At 44.8% G+C, this 14059-nt stretch overlaps 1 protein-coding gene across 3 annotated transcripts in view; it reads right to left on the reverse strand.

The window, feature by feature from the left end:
* HOOK3 (hook microtubule tethering protein 3) overlaps positions 1-14059 on the reverse strand; it is a 727656-nt gene that overhangs the window by 170780 nt on the left and 542817 nt on the right. For all 3 annotated transcript variants that reach the window (XR_012802125.1, XM_075603879.1, XM_075603871.1), the window contains 2 exons: positions 11298-11438; positions 9604-9691 (listed from right to left, as the gene is read on the reverse strand). Coding sequence is in view for 2 of the 3 variants with exons in the window: in XM_075603879.1 (XP_075459994.1) it covers positions 9604-9691; positions 11298-11438 (229 nt within the window). In the remaining variant the exon portion in view is untranslated. The remainder of the gene's footprint in view (positions 1-9603; positions 9692-11297; positions 11439-14059) is intronic.

Genomic DNA, 14059 nt, shown 5'->3' on the forward strand with positions numbered 1-14059 from the left:
ACCACACTGGGAATACGCAATGTTACTAGCGTTGGCAACTATGCGCAGCAACTCGAGCAGGCAATAACGCAATTAAGGACTGATCACTCGCGTTATCAAGAGCTGTCAGAAGCATACATCACTTACCTGACCAGGGCCAACACCAGCGAAAGCCTACAAGAAAAAGACTTACAGAATAACATTGACTTAACGCGTGACAGCTGCGTGCGATCCACTATCACGGAAGCTGAGAGTAGGAGAAAAGACATTTTGCTGGAAACAGCATCACAGCGCTCCAGCGCATCCAGACACTCATCAAGGTCAGCAAGATCAGCGCAATCTCACGTGTCTAGCGCAAGCGCAAACGCTACCAAGGCGCGAGCCACCGCAGAGGGCCGCACGTGCCAGGGCCGCATACGCTCAGAAAGAGGCAACCATGAAACTAGAAAGGGCCCGCTTAGAAGAGGAGGAGCAGGCAGCCACTGCCACCGCTGCACGGAAAAGGGCAGAGGTGGACGTCAACCTAGAGGCCCTAAATCAAGAGAAGGAAGCCGCCACGCCATAGCCCAAGCCGAAGTCTTAGAAGCAGCTGCGAGACAGGACGGCGGGGAGCTACCGTACAAACGGATAGCCTCAGAGGATCCAATCCAACGCACTGAAGACTACGTAAGGAGCCTCTTCAGTGTAAACACCAGCGCACCATCTCAACACGGATGGAGTGACTCCACAGACACCGAAGACTTGCTAGGCCCACGAGGAGAAGATGCTGTTCCTGCAATGGTACATGCTGCCTGGTATAGCCACAGCCGCAATAGTGATCCACACGCCAGCGCGCACACGGACGCACCACAACAGGCTCGCAATCCAGGTACACCCACGCGGGAGAAAACAGCCCCTCACACTGGCCAGCAGCCATCACGCGTCCACGCCAAGGAAGAGGCGACCGCACAGACCGTCCCAGCAACTACCTCAGAACGGGCCTAACACGCCGATGTCTCAGGCCTGACAGACATAGCCAAGTACATGATCCGGTGTGACCTGGTGCAAGCAGGACTCATCAGCTTCGACGACCGCCCTGAGAACTACCGGACGTGGAAGTTCACGTTCAAAGACGCAATCAACAGCTTGGACTTCTCAGCAAGGGAAGAGCTCAACCTGTTAGTCAAGTTCCTGGGGAACGTATCCAGGGAGCACGCGAAGAGACTTCGGGCGGCAAACGCGCACCAACCCCAAGTAGGTCTTGACCTAGTGTGGGAAAGGCTAGAAGAGTCCTACGGCAGCCCCGAAGCAGTCGAGGATTCACTCTTCAAAAGAATCGAAAGCTTCCCCAAGATCACAAATAAAGACTACTCGAAGTTACGGGAGCTCGGGGACCTGCTGCAAGAACTGGAGTTCGCAAGGAAAGACCATTCCTTAATAGGTCTCAACGCCCTAGACTCAGCTCGTGGAGTGAGACCCATCCTGGAGAAGCTACCCTTCAACCTCCAAGAAAGGTGGATTTCACAAGGTTCCAAATACAAAAGGGAGAAGCAAGTCGTCTACCCCCCATTCTCAGTTCTCTTGAACTTCATTCGCGAAGCAGCAAGGACGAGGAACGACCCCAGCTTCATCTTAGGGGCGCAGACCACATCCAGTGCCAGCCACCCGAGGAACGAAAGGTCAACAACGAGATACAAGGACACCAGAACACCCATCTCAGTCCACAGGACGGACGTCCGCCCTACGACCCACGCGAGTCCCGGCTAGGCGGCCGACAGGGTCAAGAAACCAAGGGACCTTAACAAAGAATGCCCTATACACAAAAGGCCGCATCCGCTTAACAAGTGTGTTGGATTCAGAATGAAATCCATAGAGGAGCGAAAGAACCTACTCAGGGAATGGGGAGCTTGTTTCAAATGTTGTGCTTCCACAACTCATTTATTCAAGGACTGCAAAGAAGCTATGAAATGCACAGAGTGCGATAGCGACAGGCACATAGCCGCTTTACACCCGGAAGCTATGAAGCCCAAGTCGAGCAAAGCCCCTAACCCTTCGACAAAGCAGGGCGGGGAGGAAGAAGTGGGAGATACACCCCCCACGACGTCGGTAGCGTGCAAATGCACAGAAGTATGTGGAGAAGGAAACGACGGTAGATCTTGCTCTAAAATATGTCTGGTAGCAGTGCACCCAGAGGGACAACCCCAAAGAGCTAAAAGGATGTATGCAATCATCAACGACCAGAGCAACCGATCACTGGTCAGGTCAGAATTCTTTGACATGTTCAATATTCAAGACAGTGCTTCTCCTTACACTCTCAGAACGTGCGCAGGGCAAATGGAGACTACAGGGAGAAGAGTGAATGGCTACACTATATGCTCAATAGACGGCAAAGTGAACATGCCCCTTCCCACACTCATCGAGTGCAATCACATGGCAGAAGATAGGAGTGAGATCCCCACACCAGACGTAGCGCGACACCATCCCCATCTAAAAACTATTGCCGATCATATCCCACCACTAGACGAAGGCGCACAGATCATGCTGTTACTTGGCAGGGACATCATGAGAGCAAACAAGATCCGCGAACAGCGAAACGGGGACCACAACGGCCCAAGCGCTCAAAGGCTCGATCTAGGATGGGTAGTAGTGGGAGAAGTATGCATAGACAGGATACAAGGACCCGACAACGTAGACGCCCTACGAACAAACTTGTTGGAGAACGGTCGTACATCTCACTTCAAACCCTCTCCGAACCACTTCCAGGTCCACGAGAAGCTCGAGACCAAAAGGAACTATGGAGACGCGCTTGTGGCAGGAAAACACCCCAACGACCTAGGGAGCACAGTGTTCCAGACAACAAAGGACGACGACAAACAGGCACCATCAATGGAAGATAAAGAATTCCTGAGGTTAATGGATAAGGAGCTCTTCAAGAACGAATTAAGCAGTTGGGTGGCCCCACTACCATTCCGCTCGCCAAGAAGACGCCTCCCAAACAACAGAGACCACGCCATGTCTCGGCTCGCTTCGCTTCGCCGTAACCTACAAATGAAAACGGAGACCAACAAACACTTTGTGGCCTTCATGCAGAAAATCTTCCACAGTGGCCACGCAGAGTCGGCGCCCTCACTGAAAGAAGGCGAAGAGTGCTGGTACCTCCCGTCGTTTGGCGTCTACCACCCCCAGAAACCTGGCCAAATTCGAGTGGTATTCGACTCCAGTGCTCAGCATCAAGGAGTCTCCCTAAACAATGTCCTCCTCACCGGGCTGGATCTGACGAACAGTCTTCTGGGAGTGCTGATCCGCTTCCGCAAGGAGCCAATCGCCATAACCGCAGACATTCAACAGATGTTCCACTGCTTCCTTGTGCGAGAAGACAACTGCAACTACCTAAGATTCCTGTGGTACCAAGATGACGACATAGAAAGCGAAGTCGCGGAGTACCGCATGAAAGTACATGTCTTCGGGAACAGCCCATCACCTGCGGTGGCTGCCTACGGCCTAAGAAGAACGGCCCAAGACGGAGAAGCAGAGTTCGGGAAAGACGCCAGGAACTTCGTCGAAAGAGACTTCTATGTGGACGACGGATTAAAATCAGTTCCCACCGAAGAAGAAGCCGCAGATCTACTCAAGAGGACACAAAAGATGATAGCAAAGGCCAACCTAAGGTTGCACAAAATAGCTTCCAACAGTGCCATAGTGATGAAGGCGTTCCACGCAGACGATCAAGCAAACGATCTCAAGAATTTGGATCTGGGGACCGACACGCCTCCCATACAGCGGAGCCTGGGGATAAGCTGGAATCTTAAAACAGACACCTTTACGTTCCAGGTAGCTATCGAAGAAAAACCCTTCACACGTCGCGGAGTCCTGTCCACCGTTAACAGTCTCTACGACCCGCTAGGATTCGTGGCTCCTGTCACTATACAAGGGAAGTCTCTTCTCAGAGAAATGTCCTTCGAAAAACAGGAATGGGACACCCCACTACCCCCAGAAAAACGGAAAGAGTGGGAGACGTGGAAGCACTCCTTGAAGGCCCTTGAGCAACTTCAGATCCCACGCCCCTACTCACCTATATCTCTCACCGCCGCACACAGCAAAGAGCTTTGCGTATTCTCAGATGCCTCCACCAAAGCTATAGCAGCGGTGGCCTACCTAAAAACCACGGACGTGGATGGAAGTTGCCACATCAGGTTCATCCTTGGCAAAGCTAAGCTGGCACCACAACCCGACCATACTATACCCAGACTCGAGCTATGTGGTGCCGTGTTAGCAGTAGAACTGGCGGAGCTCATCGAGAACGAGATGGACAGCAAACCAGATGCCGTTAAACTCTACACAGATAGCAAGGTGGTACTGGGATACATATACAACAAGAAAAGGAGATTCTACGTATACGTAGCTAACCGTGTAGAAAGAATCAGGAAGTCAACCCAACCAGAACAATGGCACCACGTGCCCACAGATCAAAATCCCGCAGATCACGCCACCAGATCAGTACCCGCATCTCAACTGCAGAATACGTCGTGGCTCACAGGACCAACGTTTCTTGCGCAGCCCGCGGAAACGCCACCAACACCAGTTGGCGACTTTGAACTCGTGGATCCTGAGAAGGATACGGAGATAAGGCCCCCACAAGTATCCGTCTTATTCACCGATGTACTGCACAAAAACGCATTCGGACCACATCGGTTCCATCGCTTCTCAAGGTGGACAGCTCTTCTGCGAGCAGTAGACCATCTCAGGCATATAGCCTCCTCCTTCCGTCAGACACCAGATGGTAAAACTACCGGCTGCCATGGCTGGCACATCTGCAAAGAGCTGCGCACCGTAGAGGAAATCACAAGGGCTAAGGAAACTGTTCTCAGTCATGTTCAGAGAGAAACGTATGCGGAAGAGATCAATTGCATTCGCGGAGGGAAGAGTGTTCCCAAAAACAGCCCACTTTGGAAGTTGAATCCCTTCATCGACAACGACGGCCTCATGAGAGTAGGAGGCCGCCTCAATAAGTCCCGACAGAGCAGGGAGGAAAGCAACCCTCTTATCATCCCTGGCCGGCATCACATCGCTACTTTGTTGGTGCGCTACTACCACGAACAAGTCATGCATCAGGGACGACACTTCACCGAAGGCGCTATTAGGGCAGCGGGCATTTGGGTCGTTGGCATGAAAAGGTGCGTGGCCAGTAATCTCCACAAATGTGTTAGGTGCCGAATGCTGAGAGGCAAAAGCCAAGACCAAAGGATGGCGGATCTACCTATCGACAGACTCAATACAGAACCCCCCTTTACCTATGTAGGGCCCGATGTATTTGGGCCCTGGATGGTCATCTCACGTAGAACTAGAGGCAGACTAGCAAACAGCAAACGATGGGCGGTACTCTTCACCTGCATGAGTACGCGAGCCATACACATCGAGATTATAGAATCTATGGATGCTTCAAGCTTCATAAATGCCCTCAGAAGATTCTTTGCAGTCAGAGGACCAGTTAAACAAATACGCTCCGATTGTGGCACCAATTTCGTTGGAGCATGTAAGGAATTACAAATGGACACTAAAGATAATAGAGACAATAGTATCCAAAGATACTTGCGCGACCAAGAGTGCACGTGGACATTCAACCCTCCTCACTCCTCTCACATGGGCGGAGCATGGGAACGCATGATCGGGGTGGTCCGACGTATCTTGGACTCTATGATGCTAAAAACCGACCTGACTCGACTTACTCACGAAGTGTTAACCACATTCATGGCCGAAATATCAGCGATAATCAATGCTAGGCCTTTGATTCCAGTATCAACAGATCCAGAATCGCCAAGTATTTTGACACCAGCAATGCTGCTAACCCAGAAAGTAGGGAAGATCCCCACCCCAGTCGAAGGCTTCCACTCTAAGGATATGTACAAACGACAGTGGAGACAGGTGCAGCGCTTGGCCAACACATTTTGGGATCGCTGGAGACGCGAGTATCTGGTGACACTCAAAGAACGCCATAAATGACAAACGGTTAAACCAGATATCCAAGTGGGAGATGTGGTTCTGTTGAAAGACAAACAGGTAACAAGAAACGAATGGCCCATGGGAATTAATCAAAACCTTCCCAAGCGAAGATGAAAGGGTCCGCAAAGTGGAAGTTCGGGTGACCCAGAATGGAGTCATTAAAACCTTTTAAAGACCTACACTGGCGACACACTTTATTCGAGCTCGGCTAGTCCCACGTATTCGGGTATACCCGGGTGTATTGAGGTTTGTGACTGTTTTCTGCCCGAGTGCATTGGGTTATTTTCCAGGCAGGGATTGAAGCATTTTATTCCCGCTGGCTGCAATACTGCACAGTATATATATATATACTGCATTACAATTCATGAATTTATGCCATCTGGTAGACACGCGAAGCATTGCAGCCTATTAAATCCTAATCATTATCATTTAACAGATCAGCCGCCCGTCAGCCAGGCATGAACCCAGGCTGGGAAGGCAAATGTAACGGGGCTTGTCAGAGGTGAGGAGCGGCGCATTCCAGGTATCTGCCAGGTACATACTGGGTATTTGCTCGAATAAAGTGTGTCGGTGCAGTATTACAGAGACTATCCTCCTAATGCCCAAATCGGACTATGATAAGGAAAAACTGATTACCAGTTCCGTGGACTTTTGAGAGACATTGTGGTGCATCAAGCTAACCAAGAGCTGTGCATCCACCTGGCTTCCCTTACTGGAAGGTTTGGCCAAAGGACTTTGACGCCAGTAGTACCGGCCGGTATCGCCTTGCTATGGAAATATGGACCTTTGCATTATGTTGTTATGTTGTATGCATTGCACACATGTTCCACATAGCCTTTTATACAGTGGTATCTACAGATACCAGACGGGGAGTGTCATGGAACAGGAATACCCCTGTCTGCCTCTTCTGTTCAGCCCCCCTTCTCCCTTGGCAGTTATGCTTGCTAGCTGTACATGGATTTACTTTCCCTGCAGCTTACTCCCAGTGCAGATGGAATGGATACATTAAGTAGCTTTTTTCCTTCCAAGCTGTCACACCCCTGGTTGCTCTTGCAACACCTCCAGTCCTCCAGTTAATGGACTTTCCCATTTTTCTCCCCTGTCTTTTTGCTGACAGTAGTGCGGTCTCACTCCATTTTAGTGTGACCCTTGCCCCTCACTTCCTTTCCACCATTACCTCTGGATGAGTGAGCACTGCTGTATACTCCTGTATGGTAGGATTATCTTCTCACCTGCTCTTAATTAACTACCAGGCACACACAGAGAGATACTATTCATACGTACATCTCTTCACAAGTGGCTGTATTTTATGCTACTTTCCCCAAATAAAGTAAAGAAAAGAAACAGACCTTGTCGTGCTTGGAAAAGAGAGCCGAGTTGACACTATCTGAGCTAAATCACTTTACACAGGATCCCTGGCGTCCAGAATAGTTCCATACCACAATTTTTATAGTTCAATTGTTATTAGGCATCTGTGCAGGGTGTGTCGTCTTGCTGGTTAAGATCAGGGTTGCAGCAATTTGGGTGTGTGCTGATACGGGCGCTGTCTTACATTTATATATATATATATATATATATATATATATACACATACATATACACACACATACAGGATACAAAAAAACAACAAAAAAACAATAGGGACGAGGAAAGGGAGGATAAGGGGGCCATGGTACAATTCATATAAATTTCTATTTGATCATAAATTAACAATTCAGATAAAATACATTTATATATGTATATGATACAATTCTGATAAATTGTGGCGATTCCCAGGGGATCCAAATCTTACAGAATTTATTAAAAGATCCATCGTTCCATAAGATTAACTTTTTTTAATTTTCGTAAAATCAGTCATTGGTGGGGTTTTTTTTTTTCAACAGAAGTTGGCTATAGTGCATCTGGTGGCCGATAATCAATCTTTCCATGAAATCCACTTTAAATGTTCCAAGCTATTCCTGGATCTCCACTTCTTCAGAGGAGATTCACTCACCCCAGCTCAGAAAATGGTGGTTGATCCTGAGAGTCCAAGAGACTGTCATCTTCTAACTCTACTGACACTTGAAATCTGGAATGTTTGAGATGTCTGGGACCCTAATTTCTCAAAATTTTGCATGGGAGGAATCTAATCAATAAAGTTATTTAAAGGAGAAGGAGTGTCGTCTTTCTGCAATTTTCCTCTCACAATCAGTACACCACGTCACAGGATGAGAGGCTGGTAACTTGACATAGCAGGTAGCACAATATTTGTATTTTGCACCTGCTTAGCAGTCTGAGAGTTCAGCTGCGGCTGCTCAGATTTAAAGTCCCCCACAGCAGATGGGGCAGACATTTTGTTTAAGAGCACAGAGGCCAATATAGCTGTTGGGAAGAGCATGCTAACAAGGCAGTGGTAGCTAGCAGAGTAACATGGGGTGCAGTTAGACTTTTACAGTTGTAGGGAGTAGCTGCTTGGCAAGATGTTGAGTTCCATAGGACGATACTGCTTTTTCAATTTTGCTGAAAAGTAAATACATTCTGTGCAAAAATCATATACTGCAGATGTACCAGTAGGTACCTTTGAAATACTTGCCTCTATGCTCCTCCGACATCCATGATGTCAGCAGCCTTTAGCATAACCGGAAGTGACGTCAGTGGCACTCCGCATGACCACAAGTGCTCTCCCCTCATCCTTCACCCAGGTTTGGTAGGACCAGAAAAACTGACAAAGGAACCGGCCACAGAACTCTTATTCTACCCTAGATAGGAGGAGTCATATCCCATTTGTTATGACTGCCATAGACGGCACTGAAGAAATAATGGATTTAAGTACTGTACGGAATAATTCTCACCAATAAAGGCTTATCTAGATTAATATTGCACTAAAAAGCTAATGATTTTTTACAATTGAAGAATGGATGTTCCCTCTTGATCTTTTCAACTGTTCAAGTTGTGTCAGCATATTGTATACTCAAATCATTGTGCTGACAAATATTTAAGATCCACCATTTATCCCTTGCTCTTAGTGCTGAAAAGGGAAAGACTCGGACCTAAGAAAGAACGTAGAACAAACCCCTGATTTCACCAATTCTTCACGCACCCTAATCTGTTCAATGCCCACCTAACACACTAGAAGGGACATAGTATTGAGTGTGCAGGGATAGACTACCAAGGAGACTGAAGTGCAGCCATTGGGGAACTGAAAACAGGGAGGAAACAAAATCACATGGGCGGGAAAGATTTACTTGATACTAGTCCCAGATAATAAATAAACTATCTCCATGCAAAGTTAATGAAATTGTTCTATCCACCTTACTAACAAAGTTGCATACTATTAAACATTTAGGGGGTTATTCTATATCAGCCGAAGGAGGCGGTCTGTTTTCAGACAACATTTGAGCAGTTATAGAATAAGCCCCGTTGTCCAAATCCTGTTCCGAAAGTTATAGATTATTTTCCACATATAACTACTAAAAGGAAAGTAACACGCCAATTATCATGTAAAGAAAAAATAATTCTATTTTCACCAAAATTTGTTTTTACATAACATTTGATTTCACACACATTTGAGTCAACCCCTTCCAAGAAACACACAGCATGTTGTGATACATTACAAAAGGTAATACAGTACATGCAATTCATTTACAGTAGACAGGTTTCACTTACCTCTTCAGCTTTTGCGCCTTGTTCTTGTAATGATTTTTGAAGCTCATCAACTTGAGACTGCACTTCTAATAACCTCTGATTTACTAGTCTACAATAATAATAATAATAAAAAATTTTATATATATATATATATATATCATAAATTCAGCAGATCATACCAGTAATCACATTTCATCGGTCAAATACTAGCACAAAAGATACAAGACTTAAAATGTGATATTAAAAAAAATGCATATCATATTTAGACTGCAAGCTTTTTGGCATAGAGACCCCATTACCTTCTGTTCATTATGTTTTAAGTTGTATTTATTTTATGTTTTGTTCTTGCTCCCAAATTGTATTGTACTGCAGAATATGTTTGCACCACAAATGTGAATTATATTTTGGTATGCCTTTAGCAATTGTTGTTTAATATTAGTGCCACTTCATTATATGATAGGAATAAATTCCTAATTCAAGCCCTGTTTAATCTTGCACTTTAAATTAATTTAAACTGTACTCATTCATAACTATTTTAGTTTAATGACTCATAATGTTTTCTCCTGAAGAACCCTCTTGTAAGGTTTGAAAGAGTGTATACTGGTCCAATATAGTGTACCATACTACAATTTCTTCCTGTTTATGTTAAAAATAAGGGACCAATATGGCTTTCCTCCACTGATTCCATTTTCAATTCTAGTAAATAAAACTGGATGTTGTGAATGCAATAATACGGCATATGATATAATTGTGAGAATCCCAGAGCCGCGCAGCCTCACGCGCACTCCCGAACGGCCCCCACGCAGGGCTTCTCCGACTAGGACGGTACCCACTGCTAGGATTCCAGAGTTGCGCGTTCTCACACGGCGCACGTGTGGGGCTTCTCCTGGCAGAGCGGTACCCACTGCTCGCGCAACATGCATGCACGCACTCCTGACGTCCCCAGATGCCGCAGAGATAGCCTCCGCATTGTGTCGTGTGTCTCAGCGTGCGGCGCGCATCACCCCAGCTCCGTGGCAACAGAGCTCAATCTGCTCTATCACTTTCACCTGTCTTCCCCTCTTACCCTATCGCAGCCTACCCTGAGGCTGCTCCTCTGCTCCATCCCCTTTTGGTATCTATCTGTCAGTTCTGCCTATATATGCTCAGCTGTGCCACTGGCACTTTGGCTGAGCATAGATTCTTGTTACTCGGTGTTTACCTCTCCCTCCATGCCTTGTTCCAGTTCCGTTGTTCCGCTTCTTAGATTGATCTTCTGTGTACCAACCCGGCTTGATCTTGGACCGTCCATCTCTCTGGTATTCTGAACTCTGCTATCTCTGACCCTCTGCTCTTCTCCAAACCTGACCACTGCATCGTACCGACCATCCTGCCCTCTCCAAACCTGACCTTGGCTATTGCACCTTCTACGTTCCGGACCTCTCCTACTTTGACCTCGGCAAGTATAAAGACAACCCTGACCTCTCCAGCCCAGACTCGGCTACCAAGACTACCCTACACTCCGGACGTGGCCCCCATGCCTGTGGCTGGTGTTTACCTATTCCCATCTCAGCACCAGGGTTTCGTCTTGTTTGTGGTGAGCACAGCGTGACAATAATCAATGCATTATCATGCATTATAGTGTAAGTTAATTATATCATTTATTTACTGAAAATTGTGCAATTTACTTTGTTATGCGCATGTGCAAAAAAAAAAAACAAAAAAAAAACATCTACCTATTCTCTGTCTCCAGCTCATTTTTCTGCATGTTGGCATCATCCAGAAGGCTTTGTAAAAGGGATATTTGTTCATTGTCTGATCCTTCTTGATTAATTTTTAACATCTTATTTTCATGTTGAAGACGAATGAGTTTCTCTCTGAAGGAATATATCAAAAGAGGATATATTAAGATGCTTCTTGTTTTATTCAATGTACAGTGGAGAGAAAAAGTTTGTGAACCCAAATAACAATTACGGAAATGCCGTCGTTTTTCCATGTTTACCTTATTGAATCAAAACAAGCCTTTTCTTAAATATCCAATAGGGTTTATATTAATATATTAATATTATATATTTTAAAAAAAAATGATGTATGAATTAGACAAACAATGAGACATTAAGAGTAAGGGTACTGTATGTGCAAAATTGAGTGGAACCATGGTTTTATCTAGCTAAATTAAAGGGGATAATAAGAATCATGTGTTTAAATAATTAATATATCTTCATGAGTGAGTCTGAGGCCCCATCCAATTTAAAGATCAGGAACTTTGTAACTTTGGTCTACACCATACACATGTGTGAACAATGTTCTCTAGACAGACGAGTCAAAGGTAGAATTTTTTGGCCTCAATGAGAAACATTATGTTTGGCGAAAACCAGTTGAACAGAAGAAACTCATCCGAACCGTCAAGCCTGGAGGTGGGCATGTGATGTTTGGGGCTGCTTTGCTGTCTCAGGACCTGGATGGCTTGCAGTCATTGACACAACCATTAATACTGCATTGCATCAGAAGATTCTAAAGAAGAATATCAGGTCATCCGTCCATGAGCTGAAGCTAAAGTGGGTCATGCAGCAAGACAATAATCTTAAACATACACACACACACAAGCAGATGTACAAAAGAATAGCTGCAGAAGAAAATCCGTGTTTTAGAATGGCCTGGTCAAAGTCCGGACCTAAACTCCATTGAAATGCTCTGGCAGGGCCTGAAGCAAGCTGTCCATGCAAGGAAGCTCTCAAATGTCACTAAGTTGAAGCAGTTCTGTAAGGAGGAATGGGCCAAAATTCCTCAAAACCGATGTGAGAGACTGACCAGCAGTTACAGGAAATGCTTAGTTGAAGTCATTGCTACCCAAGGGTGCCATCAGGTACTGAATCTAAAGGTTCACATACATTTTCACACATGGATATTGAATGTTGAATTATTTGTGGATACATACATGTTGATATATTTTTGTGTCATTTGTTTGATCGGGTTATCTTTATCTATTATTAGGACTTAGATTAAGATATAACAACATTTTAGGTTTCAAATATGTAAAATGAGTGAAAATTCTAAGGGCTTCACAAACTTTCGCCACTGTAACATTCAATATCCGCATAAAAATACTGGTAAAAGTAATGCAGTCTTTGTCAAACTAATTGTGATAATTCCACAAATATACTATCAAGCAGAAAACGGGGTAATGATTTTTAAAGAATGAGATTGATATTGGTTAAATTAGACCTTAAGAAAAGACTTCGGTGGAAACTGCAGCTTTTAAAGACTGGAGCAAGGCAGGAATAATGAGGGTCAAAGATCTATGGGCAAACAAAGAAATGTAAAGCTTTGAGACTGTGATGAGACTGTGATGACATAGATCTGCCTTTTTTAGATACCTCCAATTGAGAGACCATACAAGAAGTGAAGGCCCATATAAGGACTTCACAGTATTTGAGGACATGGCTCACAGTCCGACAAAAAAGGCATTATCTCCACTGTATATAAGCTCTGAAAGGATGTTAAATCTAACCCTGAAATAAAACCCAAATTTATGAGAAAATGGGAAGAGGCTCTTGAAGAAGAAATGGATCAAAAGGGGTGGAATGAAATATTTGAAGGGATTGCAAAGAGCTGCACATGTTCTAAAAAAAAAAAAACACATATAAAATGCTCCACCAATGGCATTATACCCCAGTAAGGTTATCCATTTATTTTTAATAACGTGTCACCTCTCTGTTCAAGAGGGTGTGGCCAGCAGGGTTCATTTATGCATGTGTTGTGGTCTTGTCCAAAGGTTATAAAGCTATGGAAAGCCACCCATGAAATGGCTCAGGCGTTTTCCTTCCCCTTGGACGGCTTTGCTATGCAGACCAATTGAAAACGACGGCCACCAGGTGTGAAATAGCAGAGGCTTGGAAACAAGAACAACAGCCAGCACTAGATGAAGTAAAAGCAAGACTGTGGAGAGTTTGTCTCATGGAAAAATTAACAGGGATACAAAATGACACAGTCCAGAAATTTCTAAAAAAAAAAAAGTGTGGGAACCATGGAGAAACTATAAACAGTAGGAGAAAAATATTTCATCAGGGGAAATCTCCAAATTTGAGGAGCAACAAAGTAAGGTATAATTAGATAAGTAATCAAAGTGTTCTGAGGATTGAAATTGACTACAATAACACAATAGACCCGGAAAAGTAGATTTGTTCCACCAAGAGATAAGAGTCCCGGTTTATTACATAACCTTCAAAATGTGAAAAATTTCATACATGCCATAAAGTTTTTTATTTTCTGCTTTTTTTATCTTTAATCATTTAAAAGTGTATCGTTTGCTGTTTTTGTATTGTGCTAAAGCGATGTTATTCATGTCTACATTAATTTAAAGGTATCATACGTACAATATACTTACAAATGTTTGTAAATTATGAGTAACATGCTACCCTTTTATTTTATGTACCCCGCCACCCACCTTTTTCGTTGAAAATTCAAATAAATAACAAATAATTATTATATATATATA

This window comes from Ascaphus truei, chromosome 1, assembly GCF_040206685.1.
Source record: "Ascaphus truei isolate aAscTru1 chromosome 1, aAscTru1.hap1, whole genome shotgun sequence".
Classification (NCBI taxonomy): domain Eukaryota; kingdom Metazoa; phylum Chordata; class Amphibia; order Anura; family Ascaphidae; genus Ascaphus; species Ascaphus truei.